Raw genomic sequence first — 21,814 nt, forward strand, 5'->3', positions numbered from 1 at the left:
AAGCTATATTACATTAAGAAAGCTTAAAAAATCCTACTCTTAAAATAAAACCATTTTCATTCTTCAGCAAATGTTGGAAGTTTCTCTATTGGAAGTATTAATACACAGTGCTAATCATGAACGCTAGGAACAGTTTCTGTTTCTGTTTATTTTCTTTTATCTTTTAGGTGGAATTAGTTGTATGACAAACTTCATGCATAAACCTTGTGAAAACAGATTAAATGGGGAAAGGGATACAAAAGTGGGATGAATCATTTCTTGCTTGTTCTTTGACCAGATTAATTTAGTGCCACACAAGTAACTAGAAGGAAAATTTGTAACTTTTTCAGTCTGCTGACCCCCTTCCAAAAAAATTCTAGACTACAGTACTGGTTCAGAGACCTTTTTTTAGAATTGCTACTGCAGTTTGCTTATTTAATGATTTTTGTAGTGTCAGTTTAGGGAGCCTGTTTGTTGCTTAGACACACTGCTACCTCCATTCATGTAACTGTTTCTAAAGTTGAAGAGGGGGGAAAGTGATGCTTTTGCATATAGGTAAAGTATGCTGTTCAGTTTCTATTTGTTGTGATACATGTGCAGCATGCTGTGTCATACAAAACAGACAAATCTGTTTGTAATAGAACTTGCTGGCCTTGGGCCATTGGATTATAGTCATTTGTCACTTTAATGCCATTTCAGCAATGTAGATGTTCATTTACAAAGAATTACACATGCTAGAACTGCAGTTTTTCTTCTTAGTGGAAGTGCTTTATTTGTGACCATTTAACATACAATTTAGGATTAAGGAACATTGTACAGAACAAAGATACTTAATAGTAGAAAAGCCTCATGGCATATTTGATACATTTTAAAATTGGGATTAGAAATCCCTATTTCTGTTCTGTGTAATTACTAGTTTCTTATTTTAGTGAATAGGACTGTATAGACCTTTTGGGTGATATTACCAGTGATGGGTCAGTGTTTTCTGGGGTGGGTGACGGAAGGGGAGAAGGGGTAGAACCTTTCCCCTCCCCCCCTTTTGTCTAAATACACCTCTACCCCGATATAACACTGTCCTCGGGAGCCACAAAATCTTACTGCATTATAGGTGAAACTGTGTTATATCGAACTTGCGTTGATCCACCGGAGTGCGCAGCCCCCCCCCCCCGAGCACTGCTTTACCGCGTTATATCCGAATTCGTGTTATATCAGGTCGCGTTATATCGGGGTAGAGGTGTAGTATAATAGGATTATACTGTTTTAGATTACTTAAAAGATACAACTTTGTACAAATCAAAGTTATTGTTAATGTGTTCAAAGTTTAACTCTATAGACTTGTTTGTTAAAATTAGTTAAGTTATTGTGCTAATGAAGCACAGCAGTGTGTGTTTGATTATTAGATTCAGCAGTCTTAATACCTAGTTTATTTGCATCTGATCCGAACAACGCCATTGTATTTTGGAGTTCTCTACTTCTCTGGGGCTTGAAATAGCCCAAGTTAGTTAACCTTCGGAGTATGCTTTAAGGCCTCTCTTTTTCTCCCTTGCTTATACAGAGATGGGTAAGATTAGGTGATCCTTGGGTGGGAGATTGTCTTGGAGGGGCTTATTAAAATTCTGTTTATACTGTTGTGTATTGTGTTTTCAGGAATGCATTTTTAAAAGATTGTCAAGGATACCCAGACCCTACTGTGGATTTTTATTTTGTAGTGTAGGAGAAATTGAAATAAACGTTTAACATTCTGTGAATGTGACACTGGTTGTAGTTATTAATCATGTAAGCAGTGATGTAAATGTACATGGGCTTTGTAAATGAAGCATAAGACGTGTTCTTTGTTCCATATAGTTTATAATCTAAGGAGGGTGTGGTTGTGGAATCACTGTCATAATATGTATTGTTAACATTTAATTAACTGGGAATCAATAATAGTTTTCTATTCTGTAGCTATCTTTTATTTTGATAAGTGTTGAGGATTGCCCCAACTATTTTGGATTTCAGATAATAAACTTTAAAAGGATTGCCAGTCTGCAGTTCACTATTGTATCTTGTTACCTGTGCACCTCTATCTGCTGCCACTAGTTTGAATATTTGGGTAATTCATTTGAATGGATTGTTGTACTCTTCGTGTACAGCACATCATGAAGCTAGGGCAAATTCTTTTAAAGTGGGGAAGAAGATCTGGAGGTCTTCAAAAAGAGGGAGGAGAAGAATGTTATAGGAAAGCTCTCGGTATAAAAAAATATAGTTTCCAAACTTCCCCTAAAGATAATGTGTGGGGAAACATTTTAAAAAACGTATTAAAAGATTGATTTCCCTCCAATAATAGTGTGCATGGTAGATGCTTTTTAGGGTATTGTTTTGTTGGAACTGGGCTAAATATCCTAGAACCACAATAATAGTGCGGTGTGATCTGTATTCCTTGAGTGCAGTGGAAAGGATTTTTCATTTCATACATCACTTACAATTTACTGCAGTAATTTCACAAAGTCAGGGCATCTCCTCTTAACTCTTAGTTCTTTTCCCATTGAAATCTACATATTTGTCATGGTTTTACCAGCATTATTACAATCCATATTAGAAGTAAAGAAGCTGTACATCCTTCACACACAGAAAAAGAGAACTTATTTGTGGTGAAAATCACGGTGTTGAAAACTCCTGGTGGTTGTTACTCTGCAGACATCAAAACAATTTTCAATCCAAAGCAATACCTATTGAAAAAAGGCCCTTGTTACCATGATGTGTATCTTACTGTTTTGCCATAGGCAGAGCATTGATCTTTACATATTGTGAAACTTAAAGATTGCTTATCCACATCATGCTTTTATTTTTAACAGTTTAACAAAATACTAATACAAACTTATTCAAGGCTTCAAATTCAGTATGTGGTCACCAGAAACTTACACTTTTGTTTTTAAAGCCACCACATTTCGTTTGCCCCTGAGGCATAGATCCTGTACTGCAGGATTGAATTCTTGCTACACAAACACATTTTTACTCTGCCCTCAATTGTTTTTTGGGCAATTGCCTGGCCCAGTACAGGTCTGGAATAGGGGAACAGATTCAGAGCCAGCCTCCCTTCCAGTCTTGCAAGGCAGGAGGTAATAGGAGCAGAACGCAAACAAAGGGAAGTGAGGTGTTTGTAAATTTCTGTATGGTGTAAAAGTACCAAATTATTCCAGAAAAGGCATGCAGTGGAGTGAAGAGAGAGAGGAAAAATGAATTGCTTAATTTTAAGGTGGAGGTTGGATTTGTTTCAGCTGCCTGCCTAATGATATTTGTTTTACAGTAGCTCTTATAGGCTTCAACCAAGATAGGCACTGTAGCGAGACACAGTAAAAGACAGTGCCCAACTTAAAAAAATGTACGATCTGAATAGATGAGCTGCACAAAAGGAGAGGGGAAACAAAGGCCTATAGTGGTAAAGTGACGTGTAGTACAGCAGGTTAATGGATGAATTGGGGATAGAATCTGGATCTCTTGGAGTCCCAGTCCAGTGCCCTATCCACTGGACCATGCTGCCTCTAGTAGTGGTGTCTAATTGGACTGGTAATAAAAGAAAGTGAGAAATAATGCCCCTGTAGAATGGAAATCCTCACTCCCTTTCACCGCTTGTCTCCTCCAAAAAAATGTAACTCATTGCGATTTGAATTTCTGGTGTGTGATCTATTACTATTCATTGAAGTAAAATCCTAATGTAAGGTGTATTGAAAATCAAATGAAAGTTAAATCTTTTAAAATAATTATTTAAATTAGTTGTGCCCTTCCACCCTTGATGAATAGCGCTCAAGACAGAAAATAAATATTCATAAATTATTTACATGATCATTTAAACATATTTTTGTATTTGTGTTTTAGTAGGGAAGAACTAACTTTACTGACAACTTCTTGGGATTAAAAGCAACAACAACAAAAAAATAAAGTACATAATAAACCATACAAGAATGGAGAGGAATAGTCCAGTTTCAAAATATAAAAAGTAAAACTGTAAGAGTAAAATTTGCTTAGTCACCCAAGTCCCATTCTCTGTCTTGGCAAATTTGTGTTCTATTCACAAACAAAATTGGATTATGGTGGTCACCTCTGCTACTTAATAATCCAACTTTGCTAGGGAGCTGCCTATCTAAGGCACCTCCAAAAGAAGAGCTTACCAACCTGAGATACCTTAATGTTGCCAAGAGCCTACTCCCCCAAGTTTGCTTTGTTAGTTAGGGTAAAGATAATGAACATGTTATCATGATTAGTACTTGTGGTTATTATATAGAGGCCATAAAGGGTTATTATTGTAATTTGCTGGGGTCTGACTTTAGCTGCAGAATAAAAGTTCCACAGGATTGTTACTGATATCAACCATGAAAGCAGTGTAGTGGAGAGTGCTAATTAAGTTATTCTGAAAGTATTCTTTCAATTGATTTTCGCTTCATGTAGTTTCTGTCAAAAGCCTTCTTTGGGCTATGGCTGTCATATTGCCTATTCTTACTTTTTTCATATTCTAAATCTTTCTTAAACAGTGCACAAGTACAATTTAAGGCACACTGAGGTTTCATTTTTCATCACCTCTGAGTGGACTAGCAATCAGAAGATTACATAGTGCCGACAACACACTCTCTCCAACCTTCCAGTCAGCCAGCTTGGCCTTGCCTATCTCTTCCAACCCAAGTGTGACCAGGGACAACAGTTTGTGATCAGATCTGAGGTTGTCAGACTGACCTCTTTGCTTGTGTGGCCCACATTTTAATACAGAGAGAGTCTCATCGATCTCCTGTTCCTTTACATTTCTGTGGATGACATCCCCTTCGGTTCATGATGGCATAATATCTGGTGGCTACTACAGCAGTTGCCGACATGGAGAAGTATGATTAGGAAAGTATATCACATTTGAAGCTTGTATCTAGTGCCAGTTTAACAGCTGGAAATAGAGCCAGCAGTATGTGTCACTTGGCTTTCTGTGGACCACCAGCAAGTGCTCCATAGATCACAGCTTGGGAATATCTTGATTGTGCTGGGAAGACTTCAATGTGATCAACTTATTGCACAAGTTGCAGCAACGGTTTGGAGCCACAAGTGTTTAAGCAAGTCTTTGCACACCATGCTTTGTACATTGACAGTGCTTCGTAATGACTTTTTGCGTGATAGCCACTGTTTAAAATGTTAGGTTTTATATTAATTGTAGGCATTTTCTCATCTAATGAAGGCCAGAAAATAACTCTTCTAAAATCAGTTTAAGCACAAGGTTCAACACATCCCATATACTTCAGGAGCAATCAAAAGTGGGACATACTGATTGTTGGCAAGCATGAAATCAGAAAAAAAGTTCTTATTCACTGAAGCCTTGTTAGTTTAGTTAGTATCCTCCAACTACTTGAACTAGTGTTGTGTAAGTAACAATGTGAGTGATTCTTGTACTGCTGCTTATGAAATATCTGCAGATTTTACTAGGAGTTTTTTTTTAAAGTGGATTTGAAACCACACAGGAGAAAACACTAGTCACACCAGTACTCTGTTCCATTAATGTGCTGGCTAATATGTACTGTTTCTAAGTGAGGACTATGCTGACTTCACAGTAGTAAGATTAAAATCTCCAGAAATCTGATTTATGGTTTTGGAGCATTGTGGCTATTTTACCACTAATAGCATTTTAGAGTTCACCATCATAAGCTCATTTAGTTTCAGAGGAAAGGAAGAGAAATTAAACTTGATGAAGATGATAAACTGAGTTGTCTCACATTTCCAAAATCTAGTCTTCTCCACTCTTATATTCTTATTGGAATGTGCAAAAGGGACTAAAAAGATCTTTTTTGGTTTTTTTGTTTTTAAATGGAGATATCCCATCTCCTAGAACTGGAAGGGACCTTGAAGGTCATTGAGTCCAGCCCCCTGCCTTCACTAGCAGGACCAAGTACTGATTTTGCCCCAGATCCCTAAGTGGCCCCCTCAAGGATCGAACTCACAACCCTGGGTTTAGCAGGCCAGTGCTCAAACCACTGAGCTATCCCTCCCATCTCAAGACAAATAAATTGCTATAAGAAAAACATAAAGGAAGAGTTTAATATGCCAAAAAGTTACAAAATAGTTAGGCCTTGTGCACTACAACGTTACAAAATAGTTAGGCCTTCTGCAGTACAATGTTAGGTAGATGTAAGTCACTTTGTGTCAATATATTTGTGCATGTGTCTACGCTCAAATTTGTCTCCGGCCGATGTAAGGGGCCTTTTACAGCAAGGCAGTAAAACCACCTTCCTGAATGGCATAGAGCCATGGTCAACCTACTGAGGTTGACACAGTGAAAGTATAGATGCTGCATAACCTGTCGACCCTACCTGTCCTCCAGCAGATGTCCCACCATGCCCCATTCCCTATGACAGTGATCATTCTGGTCACATTTTTAAACTCGCCTGCCGAGGGGCTAGAGACTGGAAATTGCTCCCTCTTTAAGTTCCTTGTGTGTTTTTGAAATGCTTTTTCATGATTACTCACCTTGCTGAGCACGCCTAGCAGCTCACCTTTGTTGTGTGCAGCTGCCCAGCCACGTACTCAGGCCTTGTCTACACTACTGCTTAAGTCGATGTACGTTACGTTGCTGAGGGATTTATTCCCTTCCCCCATGAGTGATGTGACTTAGCGCTGTGTCGTTGGGAGGTGCTTTCCCATTGACTTACTGCATCTTCACCAGACCCGCTAAATCGACGCTGCTGCATCGATGACAGCGGCACCGATTTAGCACAGTAGTGAAAACAAGCCCTAAGAGAGATACTAGACGCATTCCTGCCTGGAGTAGACAGGAAGTATTGGCTCTCCTGGACCTGTGAGGAAACGAGGCTGTGCCAAGCACAGCTACAGACCAGCCATAGAAACATTGACATCTACAAGCAGGTTGTACAGGGAATGCAGGCGAAGGGGTATGACAGGGATCAGTAGCAATGTTGTGTGAATGCGAAGGAGTTTTGTCACGATGCCACGTAGATCTCGTGCTGTGCTGCAGACCTGCCACTTCTATAAGGAACTGCATGCCGTACTTGGCAGAGACCCCAGTTGCACCCTGCAGAGCACTGTGGATATGTTGGAAGACTCTGAGACAGAGACTCCTGCCATGAACAGCCAGGGCTGGGGTGGGAGAAGATGCGGCGGGGGACTCCAGCCATGCAACAAGCCAAGACCTATTTGAGACTCCTCCACAGTTTAGCCAGTCCTGCCAGGCGGGTGCAAATGAGCCTGATGAAGGGGAAAGGAACTCTGGTAATTCTGTGCATGCATTTTTCCTTATAGTATTTAAATGTAAAGATGGTGCCCATCCACATGTTAACAAGACAAAGGTATCAAATTTTTATTCTTTTACTTCTACAAGAAGAGGTAGAGGAACCACAAAGAGAAGTAGAGTTGGCATCTGTTTTTCATTCCCCTTTTGAGTTAGGTAGGGCCAGGAGAATGCTGGTTATGTACATAGGGATATTCCTTTTATCTCTTGAGAGATCTTGATTAAAGTTTCATGTAGATGCTCTGCATTTTTTCCCCAAAGGTTACTAGGCATGTCTACCTTATTTCTTCCTCCTCAGTAGGATAATTTCTCACCACTCTGCAGTGCTTGGCTGGCAACATTGCAGTAAACAGGCTAGCAGCATACGGGGCCTGGCAGCTTTGGGATGCCAGTAGCAGCTGCGTTCTATGTGCCTTTGTCACCCTCGGGAGTGGGAGATCAGCTAAAATCACCACCACCTATGAAAAACAGTGCCAATATTCAGTGCCATTGCCCTATACTCATACCCATGCAATAGGGACCAAAATTTTATAGCTTCATGTAATAGAAAATCCTTCCCCACCTTCCCCTTGCTGTTGGGAGACATACTCATCATGGCTGAGGCTGGAGAGCAGTGCTGTGTTGAGTTGCTCCAAAACTGAAGTGTCAATAAGCATTTCTTATTAAAATTGTTTATGGAAATAAGGGAAAGGAGTTTTTAAACTTTCCACTTTCCCTTGTGACTGTAAATCCAATGGTACGTATGTCTGTTTTTATCAGCAGCTTCTGGCGTGGCTGCCTTGAGGGGTGCCCCCTCTAGAACGCCTGGCCCTGAGGATGAGAAAGAAGAGGACTAGGGAGGACGTGTTCTGTGAGAGTCTGAAAGCCAGTGCTGCATCGAACTGTAAACTAAGGACTTGGAGGGCCAGTATGACTGACAGTATGGAGAAAGACAGGACAGGAAAAAGACCTAGGAGTCCCAGCAAGACAAGGAGAGCAAGATGCACCAGGACATAATGGGGCTTCTAAGGCAGCAGACCCAACTGCTGCAGACATTGCTTGGCCTGCAGGTCCAAAAATCCTCGACTCTCCACCCTCTGCTGTTCTTGGAGTATTCCATGCTTGCTGCTCCCTAACCACTCAACTTCACATATGGGATCCTGGGGTGCATTCTTATCCCTACCACTCCACTCCGGAGGATATCAAGGAAAGCCACAGCTTCACATACAGTGACCTGTGAGAACCACAACAGGCATGTGTAGCCACAACAGACTACCTTTGTGTACTCAGATGAACACATGCCCACTTCTTTTCTAATTTTAAATTTTCACTGTGTTCAGTTATGTTAAAAACTTGTATAACATTGGCTGTGGTTTTTGGTTTTTTGCACATTGATTTTTCTGCACTTTTCCCCACTCTATAAAGTTCTATTTTTGGATAATCAAATTACCTTATTAGTTCACAACAAATATTGCAGAATGCATAGCAGTGGTCAAAGGAAACAGTAAATACACACCGAGCACCACAGAATTCATAGCTTCAGGAAAACACCCAGCAATGTTTTGTAAACGTACAGCAAGCACCCCAGAATTCTTAGCAGCACTCAAAGCTCCAGGTTCAGAAAACACTCCAGCATAGAACACTACTGTGGCTGACCATTAAAGTGCTCTTCCAAAGCCGCCCTCAACTGCATAGCTCCATGTTGAGCTCTAGTAATGCCCCTTGTGTCTGGCTGTTCCAAGTTAACAGACAGCTTCTCCATTTCCACCCTAGTGGCAGTGTTCCCCCCTTTGCCTCACACACATTATTCAGGAGACAACATGTAGCTATAACCATTGGTCTCTTTTTCTCCCTGAGATCCAGTCTAGTGAGTAAACGCTGTTAGTGGCCCTTCAGTTTACCAAAAGCACATTGAACAGTCATTCGGCACCTGCTGAGCTAATAGTTGAATCTTTCCTTGGTACTCTCGAGATGACCAATGTAGGGCTTCATGAGAAAGGGGTAGCCTGGGTCCCCCAGAGTCACTTGGCATTTGATTATTGCCAGTGGTAATCTGATGGTTGGGAAATGTGTCCCTGCTTGCAATTTTCTGAACAGTCCTGTATTTTTAAAGATGCGTGCATCATCCACTTTCCCGAGCAGCGACCAGTGTTTGCATAACCATAGAAAAGTAGCATTTTCTGTTGATGTACTCTGAGGCAAGGTGGGCTGGTGCAAAAATTAGGGGTATGCATGCTATACTAACCTAATTGCCTTCTATGATGAGATAATTGGCTCTGTGGATGAGGGGAAAGCAGTGGACGTGTTATTCCTTGACTTTAGCAAAGCTTTTGATGGTCTCCCACAGTATTCTTGCCAGCAAGTTAAAGAAGGATGAATGAACTATAAGGTGGATAGAAAGCTGGCTAGATCATCAGGCTCAACGGGTAGTGATCAATGGCTCCACGTCTAGCTAGCAGCCGGTATCAAGCGGAGTGCCCCAAGGGTTGGTCCTGGGGTCAGTTTTGTTCAATATCTTCATTAATGATCTGGAGGATGGCGTGGATTGCACCCTCAGCAAGTTTGCAGATGACACTAAACTGGGAGGAGTGGTAGATACGCTGGAGGGTAAGGATAGGATACAGAGGGACCTAGACAAATTAGAGGATTGGGCCAAAAGAAATCTAATGAGGTTCAACAAGGATAAGTGCAGAGTCCTTCACTTAGGACGGAAGAATCCCATGCACTGCTACAGACTAGAGACCGAGCGGCTAGGCAGCAGTTCTGCAGAAAAGGACCTAGGGGTTACAGTGTACGAGAAGCTGGATATGAGTCAACAGTGTGCCCTTATTGCCAAGAGAGCTAACGGCATTTTGCGCTGTATAAGTAGGAGCATTGACAGCAGATGGAGGGACGTGATCATTCCCCTCTATTTGGCATTAGTGAGGCCTCATCTGGACTACTGTGTCCAGTTTTGGTCCCCACACTACAAGAAAGATGTGGAAAAATTGGAAAGAGTCCGGCGGAGGGCAACAAAAATGATTAGGGGGCTGGAGCACATGACTTATGAGGAGAGGCTGAGGGAACTGGGATTATTTAGTCTGCAGAAGAGAAGAATGAGGGGGGATTTGATAGCTGCTTTCAGCTACCTGAAAGGGGGTTCCAAAGAGGATGGATCTGTTCTCAGTGGTAGCAGATGACAGAATAAGGAGTAATGGTCTCAAGTTGCAGTGGGGGAGGTTTAGGTTGGATATTAGGAAGAACTTTTTCACTAGGAGGGTGATGAAGCACTGGAATGGATTACTTAGGGAGGTGGTGGAATCTCCTTCCTTAGAGGTTTTTAAGGTCAGGCTTGACAAAGCCGTGGCTGGGATGATTTAGTTGGGGATTAGTCCTGCTTTGAGCAGGGGGTTGGACTGGATGACCTCCTGTGGTCCCTTCCAACCCTGATATTCTGATTCTATCTGTTGCCTTACCATAGTTTGGGAACTCCATTGCTCACATCCATCTGTGTCTTGCACATTGCTGAGAGTCACAATCCTGCATAGCCCTGTTAATCGTCTCCTGCTAACTACTCACATGACAATGGACCCCACAGTGAATTTTCCAACTCCAAAATTATTTCCCACTGACTGGTAGCAATTTGATGTTTCAAGCTTCCAGAGTGTGATTGTCACTCATTTCTCCACTTTCAATGTAGCTCTTATGAAGGTATCTCTGTGCTGAAGGGCTGGGGCGAGCTCGGGGCACTGTTTCAGGCATTTGGCCTTTCACATTCAGAATTTATGCACCTACGTCTTGTCATCCCAAACATGCATCATGATGCGATCCCACCAATCAGTGCTCATTTCTAGGGCCCAGAAGTGGCGCTTCACCATTTGCAGCTGTGCCAGAATGCCACCAACAACCTTGAATTGTTTTTCACTGTGTCCCTCAGCAAACTGTCCTAGAAGAAATCCTCATAGCCCCAGTTCTTGAAATACTTCCTGATGGTCTACAAACACAGGAGAATTGTGTGTCCTGTATTTGCAACGTTTATGATAATAGCTCAGAACTCTGTGGGCTCCATGCTTGTCCGGGATGGTAGAGACCAAAAAGTCTTGTCCAGGTTTGTGGGACTGTCAGTGTTTAACAAATAGACATTCACTACATGTTTAGGGGAGAAAGAATCCCAGATCTGCTATTAGATTGTGTAATTTTCTCCCAAGGGAAGTAGTAAAACCCCCATCATTCGGGCCATTTAAAATTAGATAAAGCATTTGTAAATGCACATTAGTAAATGTGCAGTAGATAATGATACTGCACTGACCATAAGATAAGAAGTTTATTAGATTATTTAAGCCATTTTAAAGTTGTTTTTATTAGTTAAATAAAACTACCATGAAAGTGCTAGGTACATAAGAGAAAAACAAGTTTATCAGAACATGTTTGCATTTAGAACTAACGTACGTAGTTAAATAAAAGAAGTACTATGTGTAATGACTGAATTGGACTGATGTTTCTGGTCACCACATCCTTCAGGATTTTAGAATTGGTAGATCTCATCTTCTCGCACCTTATTTTTATTCATAGGATGAATAGGAAGAAGGACAATAAGCTTTCCTGCTTTTTCAGCTTCCAGTTGGTTTCTCAGTTTTAAGTGAACTAGTTGTTGAACTGAACTAGTTGAATAAACTGAAATGAGGAAAATAATCTCTCTGAACCTGCAGAGCAGGCTACTGTAATCTAAAGTTGGTTTAGCACTTCCACAAACTCTGGTTCTAGGTGCTTTGCCAGTGACTTCCACCAGTTCAGTGGTGTAACTTTCTTTAAAACTTCAGCAGAGCAAACAGATACAGTTTGAATGTTTTTATTTAATTTAAATTATATTAATAGGTTATAGTAATGTTAGACCTCAACATAGGCTGTCATAATATCAAATTTAATTTTAAATAGTCTTATTTTTAAAAAGAAAGATGCATTTTATTAAAATTGGGATTTTAAAAATTGCCTTTGCAACCTGTATTTGCCCCAGGGTGCGTATACATTATGGTAGTGTTTAATTACATGGTCATGTACTATTTTTTTCCCCTCAGAACTGCTTCCTTGTTCAAAGCAGAGATTCGCTGGTGTTCACTTAATGAGCAGTCTATGCAATATTTTGTTTTATCCTCATTGTTCAGTGTGTGGCTCCATGCCTTATTCACTGTACACTATTCAAACCCTGCTCTGGAGACATTAATTGCCTCATGGGCCTTTTTTTATGGCCCTCAACATTATAGTTTCTAAGTACTTGTCCAACATTAATTTATTTTCTAAACACCCTGGTGAGATGAGAGAGTGGCATTATGTCCATTTTGCAGATGAGGAACTGAGGCACAGAAACTAAGGTTAGAAATTTCCATGAATTCAGAACGCCCAATTTGAAACATCTAGGACCTGATAACCTAGCATTTATATAGTGCTTCATTTGTTCAAAGCACAGTTCCCATTGATTTCAGTTACTGCTGTGAATATTGTGCACTTCTGTAAATCAGACCCCAGGATATCAAGTTGGATACCCAACAATGTGGCAGAGGCAGGGACAGAATCCAGTTCTCCAGGGCAGCATTCAGCTGCCTTAACTATCAGACTGTACCTTTGTCTTTCTGCAATCCCCTGCTTCCTTCACTAGACGCCTTCCAGCATCTGCTACAGATGAGGCAGGGGTACTTCCTTCATGATGCAAACCTGATTCATCCCCAAAGTAAGTCTGTCTTGTCATAAGAACGTAAGAATGGCCCTACTGGGTCAGACCAAAGGTCCATCTAGTCCAGTATCCTGTCTTCTGACAGTGGCCAGTGCCAGGTGCCCCAGAGGGAATGAAAAGAACAGATAATCATCAAGTGATCCATCCCCTGTCGCTCATTCCCAGCTTCTGGCAAACAGAAGCTAGGGACACCATTCCTGCCCATCCTGACCTATCCTCCATGAATTTATCTAGTTCTTTTTTGAACCCTGTTATGGTCTTGGCCTTCACAACATCTTTTGGCAAGGAGTTCCACAGGTTGACTATGCGTTGTGTGAAGAAATACTTCCTTTTATTTGTTTTAAATCTGCTGCCTATTAATTTTATTTGGTGACTCCTAGTTCTTGTGTTATGAGAAGTAGTAAACAACACTTCCTTCTCTACTTTCTCTACACCAGTCATGATTTTGTAGACCTCAATCATATTTCCCCTTAACCGTCTCTTTTCCAAGCTGAAAAGTCCCAGTCTTATTAATCTCTCCTCATACGGAAGCTGTTCCATACCCCTAATCATTTTTGTTGCCTTTTTCTGAATCTTTTCCAATTCCAATATATCTTTTTTGAGATGGGGTGACATCTACATACAGTATTCAAGATGTGGGCGTACCATGGATTTATATAGAGGCAACATGATATTTTCTGTCCTATCCCTTTCTTAATTATTCCCAGCATTCTGTTCGCTTTTTTGACTGCCGCTGCACATTGAGTGGATATTTTCAGAGAACTATTCACAATGACTCCAAGATCTCTTTTTTGAGTGGTAACAGCTAATTTAGACCCCATCATTTTATATGTATAGTTGGGATTATGCTTTCCAATGTACATTACTTTGCATTTATCAACATTAAATTTCATCTGCCATTTTGTTGCCCAGTCACCCAGTTTTGAGGGATCCTTTTGTACCTCTTCTCAGTCTGCCTGGGTCTTAACTATCTTTAAGAATTTTATATTATCTGCAAATTTTGCCACCTCACTGTTTACCCCTTTTTCCAGATCATTTATGAATATGTTGAATAGGATGGGCCCCAGAACAGACCCCTGGGGGACACCACTATTTATTTACCTCTCTCCATTCTGAAAACTGACCATTTATACCTACTCTTTGTTTCCTATCTTTTAACCACTTACCAGTCCATGAGAGCACCTTCCCTCTTATCCCATGGCAGCTTACTTTGCATGAGAGCCTTTGGTGAGGGACCTTGTCAAAGGCTTTCTGAAAATCCACTGAATGGGGCAGGTATCCTGTGGAAAAAATAGTATATGATTGCTTTATGATAATCTTTCATTATGTATGCACAATAAGTGGGCAGAATTAAGGTTGCACAAGTATCTTTAATTCTGGCATTTCCTAACTTTCCTAAAGTGATTGACTTTAAAACGTAACTTTTTAAAACACTTTTTTATATAATTTCCATGGGTTTTTTTTTTTTTTTTTTAAATAAGATTTTACACTACATGGCATCATATTGACACTCACATGGGGCATCAGCAGGGATGTAATCTTTAGATTCAGTGAGCAGACCTTTGCCTTTTGAATTATGACTGTTAGTAAGTTGTCATTTTCTGAGTGGACTAGTACTGAAGGGGACGTAGGCAGAGATGCAATTTGCCAGAGGGTTTCACAATATTTACCGACAGCAGAGGAATGGTGAGATTCAGGAATCTTTGGTTCCATCCAAGTCTCTGGAGGGGAGAGTTTTCTCTAGTAGTCAGACTCTTGTGCCTTTTCCCCCAGAAGCACAACACCTGCCCCATCCCCTCCAGCCAGTCCCCTCCCAGTCCTGTCTGCTTTCCTACCACTGGGTCCTTGTGCCAGTCTCCTTGACCTTTGGGAGAAGATTGCAGAGTACCTCCATGAAAGTTTCCTTGAGATCTCTCAGAAGGATTCAAGGGACATCCCTGTGTACATAAACTGCTGTACATGGCCCCCCCTTGCCTAACTCTAGAGGGAAGTGAAAAGCAGATAACAATACTACCTCTCTTTTGTTGTACTGCTACCTCTTCTAGTATAAGTAAATTAATGAAAAGTTGATAGCTGTGTCTTCTTAAATTGGGGGCACCATCAGTACATCAATTGTACTTCCCATAACAATGCACACTTACCTGAGGTCCTTCAGCTGTATTGGGTTCGCCCATGCTCGACTGCCAGGACCAACTGGACTGCAGAGGAGTCTGAAACAGGTTCTGGCTTGCAGCATAGCTGGGCGCCCTAGTCAGATCTCCCCTGTCCTCCTCCACCGCCTCATCCTTGCTGTTCATGCCAGGGTCCTATGACTCAGCTTTCTTGAAGGTATCCATTGTGGTCTGCAGGGTGGTAGTGGGGTCTCTGCCAAGTATGGCATGCAGGTCTAAGTTTTGGTACCGGATCAACTGTTGGCCTCCCTGGCCTTCTGACATGCTAACACAGTTCCTTCAGTTTCACGTGGCACTGCTGCTAGTCCCTGTTGTACCCTTCTGCATCCCCTTTGCAATCTGCTCAGAAATGTTCACTTTTCTGTAGCTTGTCCGTAGCTGTGCTTGCACAGCTTCTTCTCCCCACAGGCTCAGGAGATCCAGTATCTCCTGTCTACTCCAAGCTGGACCAGATATGGATCACGTAGCTGGCATGGTCAGCTGGGCAGTTGCATACAACAGTGGAGAGCTGCTAGGTGTGGTCACCAAGATGGACAAGCAGGAAAAGGTATTTCAAAAATTGGCAAGGCTTAAAGGAGGGGTTGGGGGGGCTTCTAGTTTCCATGACCACTGGTCTGTGGATTTCATAATTGTGACCTGGGTGGTCAGTGTCTGGCACTGAGACAGCTGCTTGGAGGATTGTTTGGGTCAATGTAAGTAATGCAGTTTCTACAGTCTTGCTGCATCAACCTCAGTACCTCAACTGTGGCTCAACTGTGTACCTGCACCTAAAAAGTCTCATAAAAACAAATTATGATTCAGCAAATGTTTTTGTTAGGAACATTTTTGGTAGATGTTAAATGCAGTGTTTTAAGTGTAGGCCTACCCTAAGAGCTATGGGGCAATTCTCTGAAATATGTCTTAAGGGTTCTGTTCTTTAGGTGTTAAGTGATGCTTTTGGGTGTTGAATAGCTGATATATAGCAGCTGCTTAAAGAATCCTTAAAGGACTTAATGTTTTCATGGTCTCATACGTTGATCTTTAACTTCAAGCTGATAAATTACTTTATATATATAAGGTGCCACAGGACTCTGTCACTTTTTACTGATCCAGACTAACACGGCTACCCCTCTGATACTTTATGTATGTAGTTTATGATCTTATGATTGTTTTGGTCTTGAGAAAAATAGGTTTTATGTATGGCCTTTGTGTGAAGTATTGAGAACTGAAGATATTTGTATGTACACCTCTACCCCGATATAACGCGACCCGATATAACACGAATTCGAATATAACGTGGTAAAGCAGTGCTCGGGGCGGGCGGGGCTGCGCACTCCAGCAGATCAAAGCAAGTTTGATATAATGCGGTTTCACCTATAACGTGTTAAGATTTTTTGGCTCCCGAGGACTGCGTTATATCGGGGTAGAGGTGTATATCAGTTTTATGTTTAGAAATACTTTTAAGCAGGTTCTTGTAAGACTCCTAGTTCAAAAATGTTAAATCTTATGCATATTTTTGCAATTGCTTGGAGCTGCAGCTTAAACTGCCTTTTTTAATTACTAGTGTATCCACCTATTATTTCTTTAAGGAAAGGAAACTGAGTTAAAAATATAAAATGCAATAGGGCTATATAACCTACCACAACCCAGCCTTTGATTTTATAGATGAAACAGCCGCTCACATTTTCAACTCTCAGATAACTTTTTATGTAACACAACTCCAGACTTGGATATGTACATCTCCGTATGGCCAAGAGGATTTATCTTGAGCAAGGGTAGGCGTTGGTACCATTTGTTGTTGTTCATCTGGGTTTCCTGAGGGAGGCGTGGATGATGTGGGAGAGTTTCACTGTTGCCATTGGAAGTTGCTGAGGAAAAGCACCTAGTCATATTCTTTATGGCAACACCACCCTTTTTTTGGGCCCTCTCTGGCCATCATCAACAATTTCTGTGGCTACTTTGTCTGATGCATTGTATCCTCTTATATTTCTAGACATTGAAAACTAGTATCTTCCAGTCCTCTACCTATTTCCTCAGTTTATTCAAATTCTCAGTCTATTTTTTAATAATCTATAGTGTGCCAATGACCTTACTTTGCATCATATGTATATTTGGACACCATTCAACTAGTTCCACTTCCTAAGCCATAGTCTACACTACCAACTTATGTCGGTATAACTGTGTCGCTCAGGGGTGTGGATCTAACCCCCGCGTAGATAGCACCATGTCTCACGTTGACATAGCTACTGCCTCTTGGAAGGTGGAGTACCTAAGCCAGCGAGAGAAGCTCTCCCATCGGCATAAATCAGGGGTCGGCAACGTTTGGCACACAGCGCGCCAGGGTAAGCATTCTAGCGGGCCAGGCCAGTTTATTTACCTGCTGACGCGGCAGGTTTGGCCGATCGCGGACCCCACTGGCCGCGGTTCGCCGTCCCGGGCCAAGCAGGGTGGCGGGAAGCCGCGGCCAGCACATCCGTAGCCCGCGCGGGATAGTGTCTTCACTAAGCGCTACAGTGGCACAGCTGCAGCACTGTAAGTGTAGACAGGTCCTAAGTCTCTGAATAGGATTGGACCCAGCACTGAGCCTTATGAAACCCAATTTGTTAGACAGTTCCATGGGGATTTTGTGTCATTTACTATGTGAATTTTCTGTAAATTCGAAATTCATCTTCCTTTTTTAACATTAAGACCTGTAGTGATGGGGGCCTTCTGTAAAACTGTCAGTGTACACTGGAGTTCCAGTTACTAGTGGGCATTTTAAGAAAAAGCTTGTTGTAGACAAGGCTATAAAAATTAAGTAACTTATTCAGGGCAACAGAAAGGAATCTGAAAGAGAGCAGGGATGCAAAGATAGTAGTTTTAGTTCCCGTTGCCACACACAAACCTTTAAAATGTCGCTGCTCCTTTTAAAAGTAAATCATTCTACCTTGAATTTGCTAATGAGACAAAGTGTAAATCCTCATATAACAATGTATTTTCTTTCTTTCTTTTTTTTTTTAGTATATCTTTGGGGAGTTCAGCCCCGATGAGTTTAATCAATTTTTTGTGACTCCTCGATGCTCTGTTGAGGTAAGAACTATGTTTCAGTGTTTTACCTGAAGATGATGTGATGCATATTGTTTTACACAAATGTAGTAGGTTTATTAGTATATAAAATTAAAAATACAATAATCAATGTTGTTCTTATTGTTCACTTGTGAATTAACAAAATTCAGTTGTTCACCGTAGAGCTCCTTGGAATATAATTTCAATTTGCATTCATATTGATCGCACACTAGTTGCTCACTCCTGAAGTTCTTTTCCTGTCTGGCTATATGGCAGCTATAGTCCCTGTTAAGCAATGGTCTCTTGTTCTGTCCTTACTCAACTCTAGAGTCATGTGGAGAGAAGGATCCTGGCTTCTTCTTTCTCCCTTCCTCATTGCTGGAATATCTGCAATTGTAGTGATTGCATAGAGGAGTTGGAAAGAAAGATCTGCTCAATGGAGTGAGCAGCTCTCCTTAATTAACTTTTCAGTGATGGACTTAGTAGCAACTTTCTCAGCAACATTCCTGTTTGTAGGTGAGATCCCAGATCTCTTGAGCCAAAGAGGAAGAGTAGAGCTCTCACTACAGTGCCTGATGTGGCTTTCTGCCTCCTGGTAGCAGTTATCCAGAGTAGATCCCAGGCTTTGTACTCTTTGGACTCATACCGCAAGTAGCACTGGAGAGTGGAAGGGAGGTATCCATTGGGTCCTGTAGGAAGGACCAAGAACCTCCAAGATCCCTATATGACCAAACCTGGCCTAAAGGTAAAGGTCATGAAGAACAAAACTGAGAAAGTGGTAAATACTTTAAATATTCACTTCTCTCCTCTGACCCTCTTCTTCTCCCCAACACAAAACAAACCCTCAACTGCATGTATATGGGAGGAAAATCCCCCCCTTTCTTCCCCTCCTCCCCCGAATGAATATATTTATGAAGTAAGCTCTGTTGTCTGTCATTAATGTGTTTTACTAAGGTTCTACTGTAGTAGTTTGATTTTTAAGTTCTTTGTGGCATACAGAAATTCACTGCCTCATTGCCTTTCGAGTTCATGGGTGTATAGCTAACAACCCCGGTAGCTTTTCATATTGGTTGCATGAAGGAATGTGAAGGATACTAGAAGAGGATGAGGGAAAATAGGTTGGAAGAAGACTTGCAAAGGATAGGGAGAGGAAAGCAAAAAAAGAGGAGGCAAGGCCAGCATGAAGAGAACTTAACAGGTAGGTAGTGACGTCCTGCTTTTGTGAGTAAGTTAAAGCTATATACAAATGTTTCTACTGCCAGCAGACTGGAGAAAACAAATGCATTTGCTGGATTCACAAAAAACCAAAGAATTTGTCCTTTTACCACAAAAACAAGTTTTAGATTAAAATATAGTTTCCACAGCGTTGGAGGACACCAGCCTGGAGTGATGGATGACTGTCTCTTCTGTGAAGACTGGGCAGGAGTACAAAATGTTTGTTTCTGCCCAGTTCTTTCTGGCCTAATCTACTACTTCCTCCACCTTAGAGCACAGTAGCAGGAGCAATATTCCTGTATCCTTGTCAGTAGGTGGATAGACAGAATAAAGGGAAACGTATAGTGCCTTTTGCTACAAGCTAGTTATGAAGTTGACTTATGCACATGATTGGTACACCAAACTCTGCTCCAAAAAAAAAGAGAGAGAGAGAGAGCAAGTTATCAGGACTTCCTTGCTTCTCTCATCAAGCTTCTTGGTTGGAGGAGAGACCGCCTCCAAAGGGGTAAGAAAAAATATGCACTCTCCTCTGCTTTCATTTTGAGCCCTTGATAGCTCTTATGGCTTGCTAATATCTTAAATCAGGCTTTTTTATATTGTCCTGAAGTTTAACTGTGCAAAACATAACCCCACCATTGTGCTCCAAATTTGGCCCTTTAAAACCCTCCCTCAAAGCTGCCTTTTCATGCTTAAGTTTACTGAAAAAGTATGAGAGTATCTTCTAAGGACTCTAGCTAAAGAAGGAGCAGAAATGATCATCAGGGATCCTGGTGAAGTATCTGAAGCCTTAGTGCACTGATATCCCCGTGGTTTGCAAGATTTAACTGACTTATGTTGGAACTGTGATTTCGTCAGTGTGCTCACCATCACTTGGAGTGATAAGCAAAGCGCATTCTGTTAGGACAGAGGAAACTGATGGTTAGAGAGGCCCAATGGGGCAGTCATGAAGAAGCTTACATGTGGGGTAGAGCGTGAGTAACCCAAACTAGTGATGTGTCCTTTATCAGCTGCCTTCAACCCTCCATTGTGCCACTTTTCTCCTGCACATCACTGTATGCCTTCTCCACTCATCCCATGAAATTAAATAAGGTATCCTAATTTTGAGGAACCCCAATTTATTGAAAATGAGGTCATTTTGAGTCATGGTATAATTTCCTGTTGTATATAGTTTTACTCTGGGTGGTAGTGAATCATTTCAAACTACTGATAGTGTGTAGTGAGGGAAATAATTAGTTAGGAATAATTTAGAATGGATTTCATAATTTAAAACCACCCAAATTTTATCTTCTTTCTTTCCAAATAAAGTGTTGCATTTTCTTAAGCCTCTTTTAAAATTAGTGACAAAGAAGATAAAAGCATTAATCATAAACCTTACTGTAAATCACAACTGAACATAGACTTTTGCAAAGCAAATCTGTTTTGCCTTGACCATGGAAGGAATGTGGGCTGAGCATGGGTGAATTGCAAAAATGCAGTAAAACTGAAATCTTTCAGCATTTCATTGAGAATTATGACTTTCTAACCATAAATCATCTTGGATTCTTTTGATAATACAAAGATGAATTTTCAAACTTGGGTGCATACAGGTAAGTACCGTATATACTTGATCATAAGCCGGTTCATTTATAAGCCGACCCCCGCAAGGTGGATAAGTAAAAATGGAAAATTTTTATGACCCGTTCATAAGCCGACCCTATAATTCAGGGGTCGGCAAACTTTGGCTCCCGGGCCATCAGGATAAGCCGCTGGCGGGCCGAGATGGTTTGTTTACCTCAAGCGTCCGCAGGCACGGAGGTAAACCTAAGTAAACAAAGTGTCCCAGCGCGCCAGCTGCTTACCCTGACGGGCCAGGACAGCAACTGGTGGGGAAACGTTTTTGGGGGGAGAGGCTAGAGGTCAGTGTAGTAACCCCTGTGACCGCCCCCCATATGACCCCACCCCTGGTCCAGGACCCCCACACTCTCCCCATCCCAGCCCTTCCCACCTTATCTGGGGAGGGCCAGGGGAGGATGTCTCTGGCCTGGCTGGAGCAGCTCCAGCAGGCTGACCAGCACAGCCACAGCCTGCTCCGGCGGGCTGGGCCGGGCGGCACAGCCACAGCCTGCTCCGGCGGGCTGGGCCGGGCGGCGCGGCCGCAGCGTGCTCCGGCGGGCTGGGCCGGGCAGCACGGCCGCAGCGTGCTCCGGCGGGCTGGGCCGGGCAGCACGGCCGCAGCGTGCTCTGGGGGGTGGGGCCGGGCAGCACACTGCAGCCTGCCAGCCCCGGAGCTGCAGCTGCTTCAGAGGCTGGGGGGAGAGCAGTGAGGCCAGAAGCAGAGAGACTCTGGCCCCGCCTCTTCCCTTCTGGCTCTGCTGGCTGTGCTGCCTCTCCTTGCTCCCTCTGTTGGCGAGGAGGGGCTGAGTCCCACCTCTCCCTCTCTATACCCGTTCATAAGCCAACTCCCTTCTCTGGTGCTTCCCTTTTTTACAAAAAAAAATTCGGCTTATG

At 42.1% G+C, this 21,814-nt stretch overlaps 1 protein-coding gene across 2 annotated transcripts in view; it reads left to right on the top strand.

Moving 5' to 3' along the window:
* Positions 1-21,814, top strand: part of LOC112108583 (ubiquitin carboxyl-terminal hydrolase 10) — a 75,090-nt gene that overhangs the window by 2,962 nt on the left and 50,314 nt on the right. For both annotated transcript variants that reach the window (XM_024202778.3, XM_024202779.3), the window contains exon 2: positions 18,068-18,136. In XM_024202778.3, the coding sequence (XP_024058546.1) occupies positions 18,068-18,136 (69 nt within the window). The remainder of the gene's footprint in view (positions 1-18,067; positions 18,137-21,814) is intronic.

This window comes from Terrapene carolina, unplaced genomic scaffold (assembly GCF_002925995.2).
Source record: "Terrapene carolina triunguis isolate 2854851 unplaced genomic scaffold, T_m_triunguis-2.0 Scaffold33891, whole genome shotgun sequence".
Taxonomy (NCBI): Eukaryota; Metazoa; Chordata; order Testudines; family Emydidae; genus Terrapene; species Terrapene triunguis.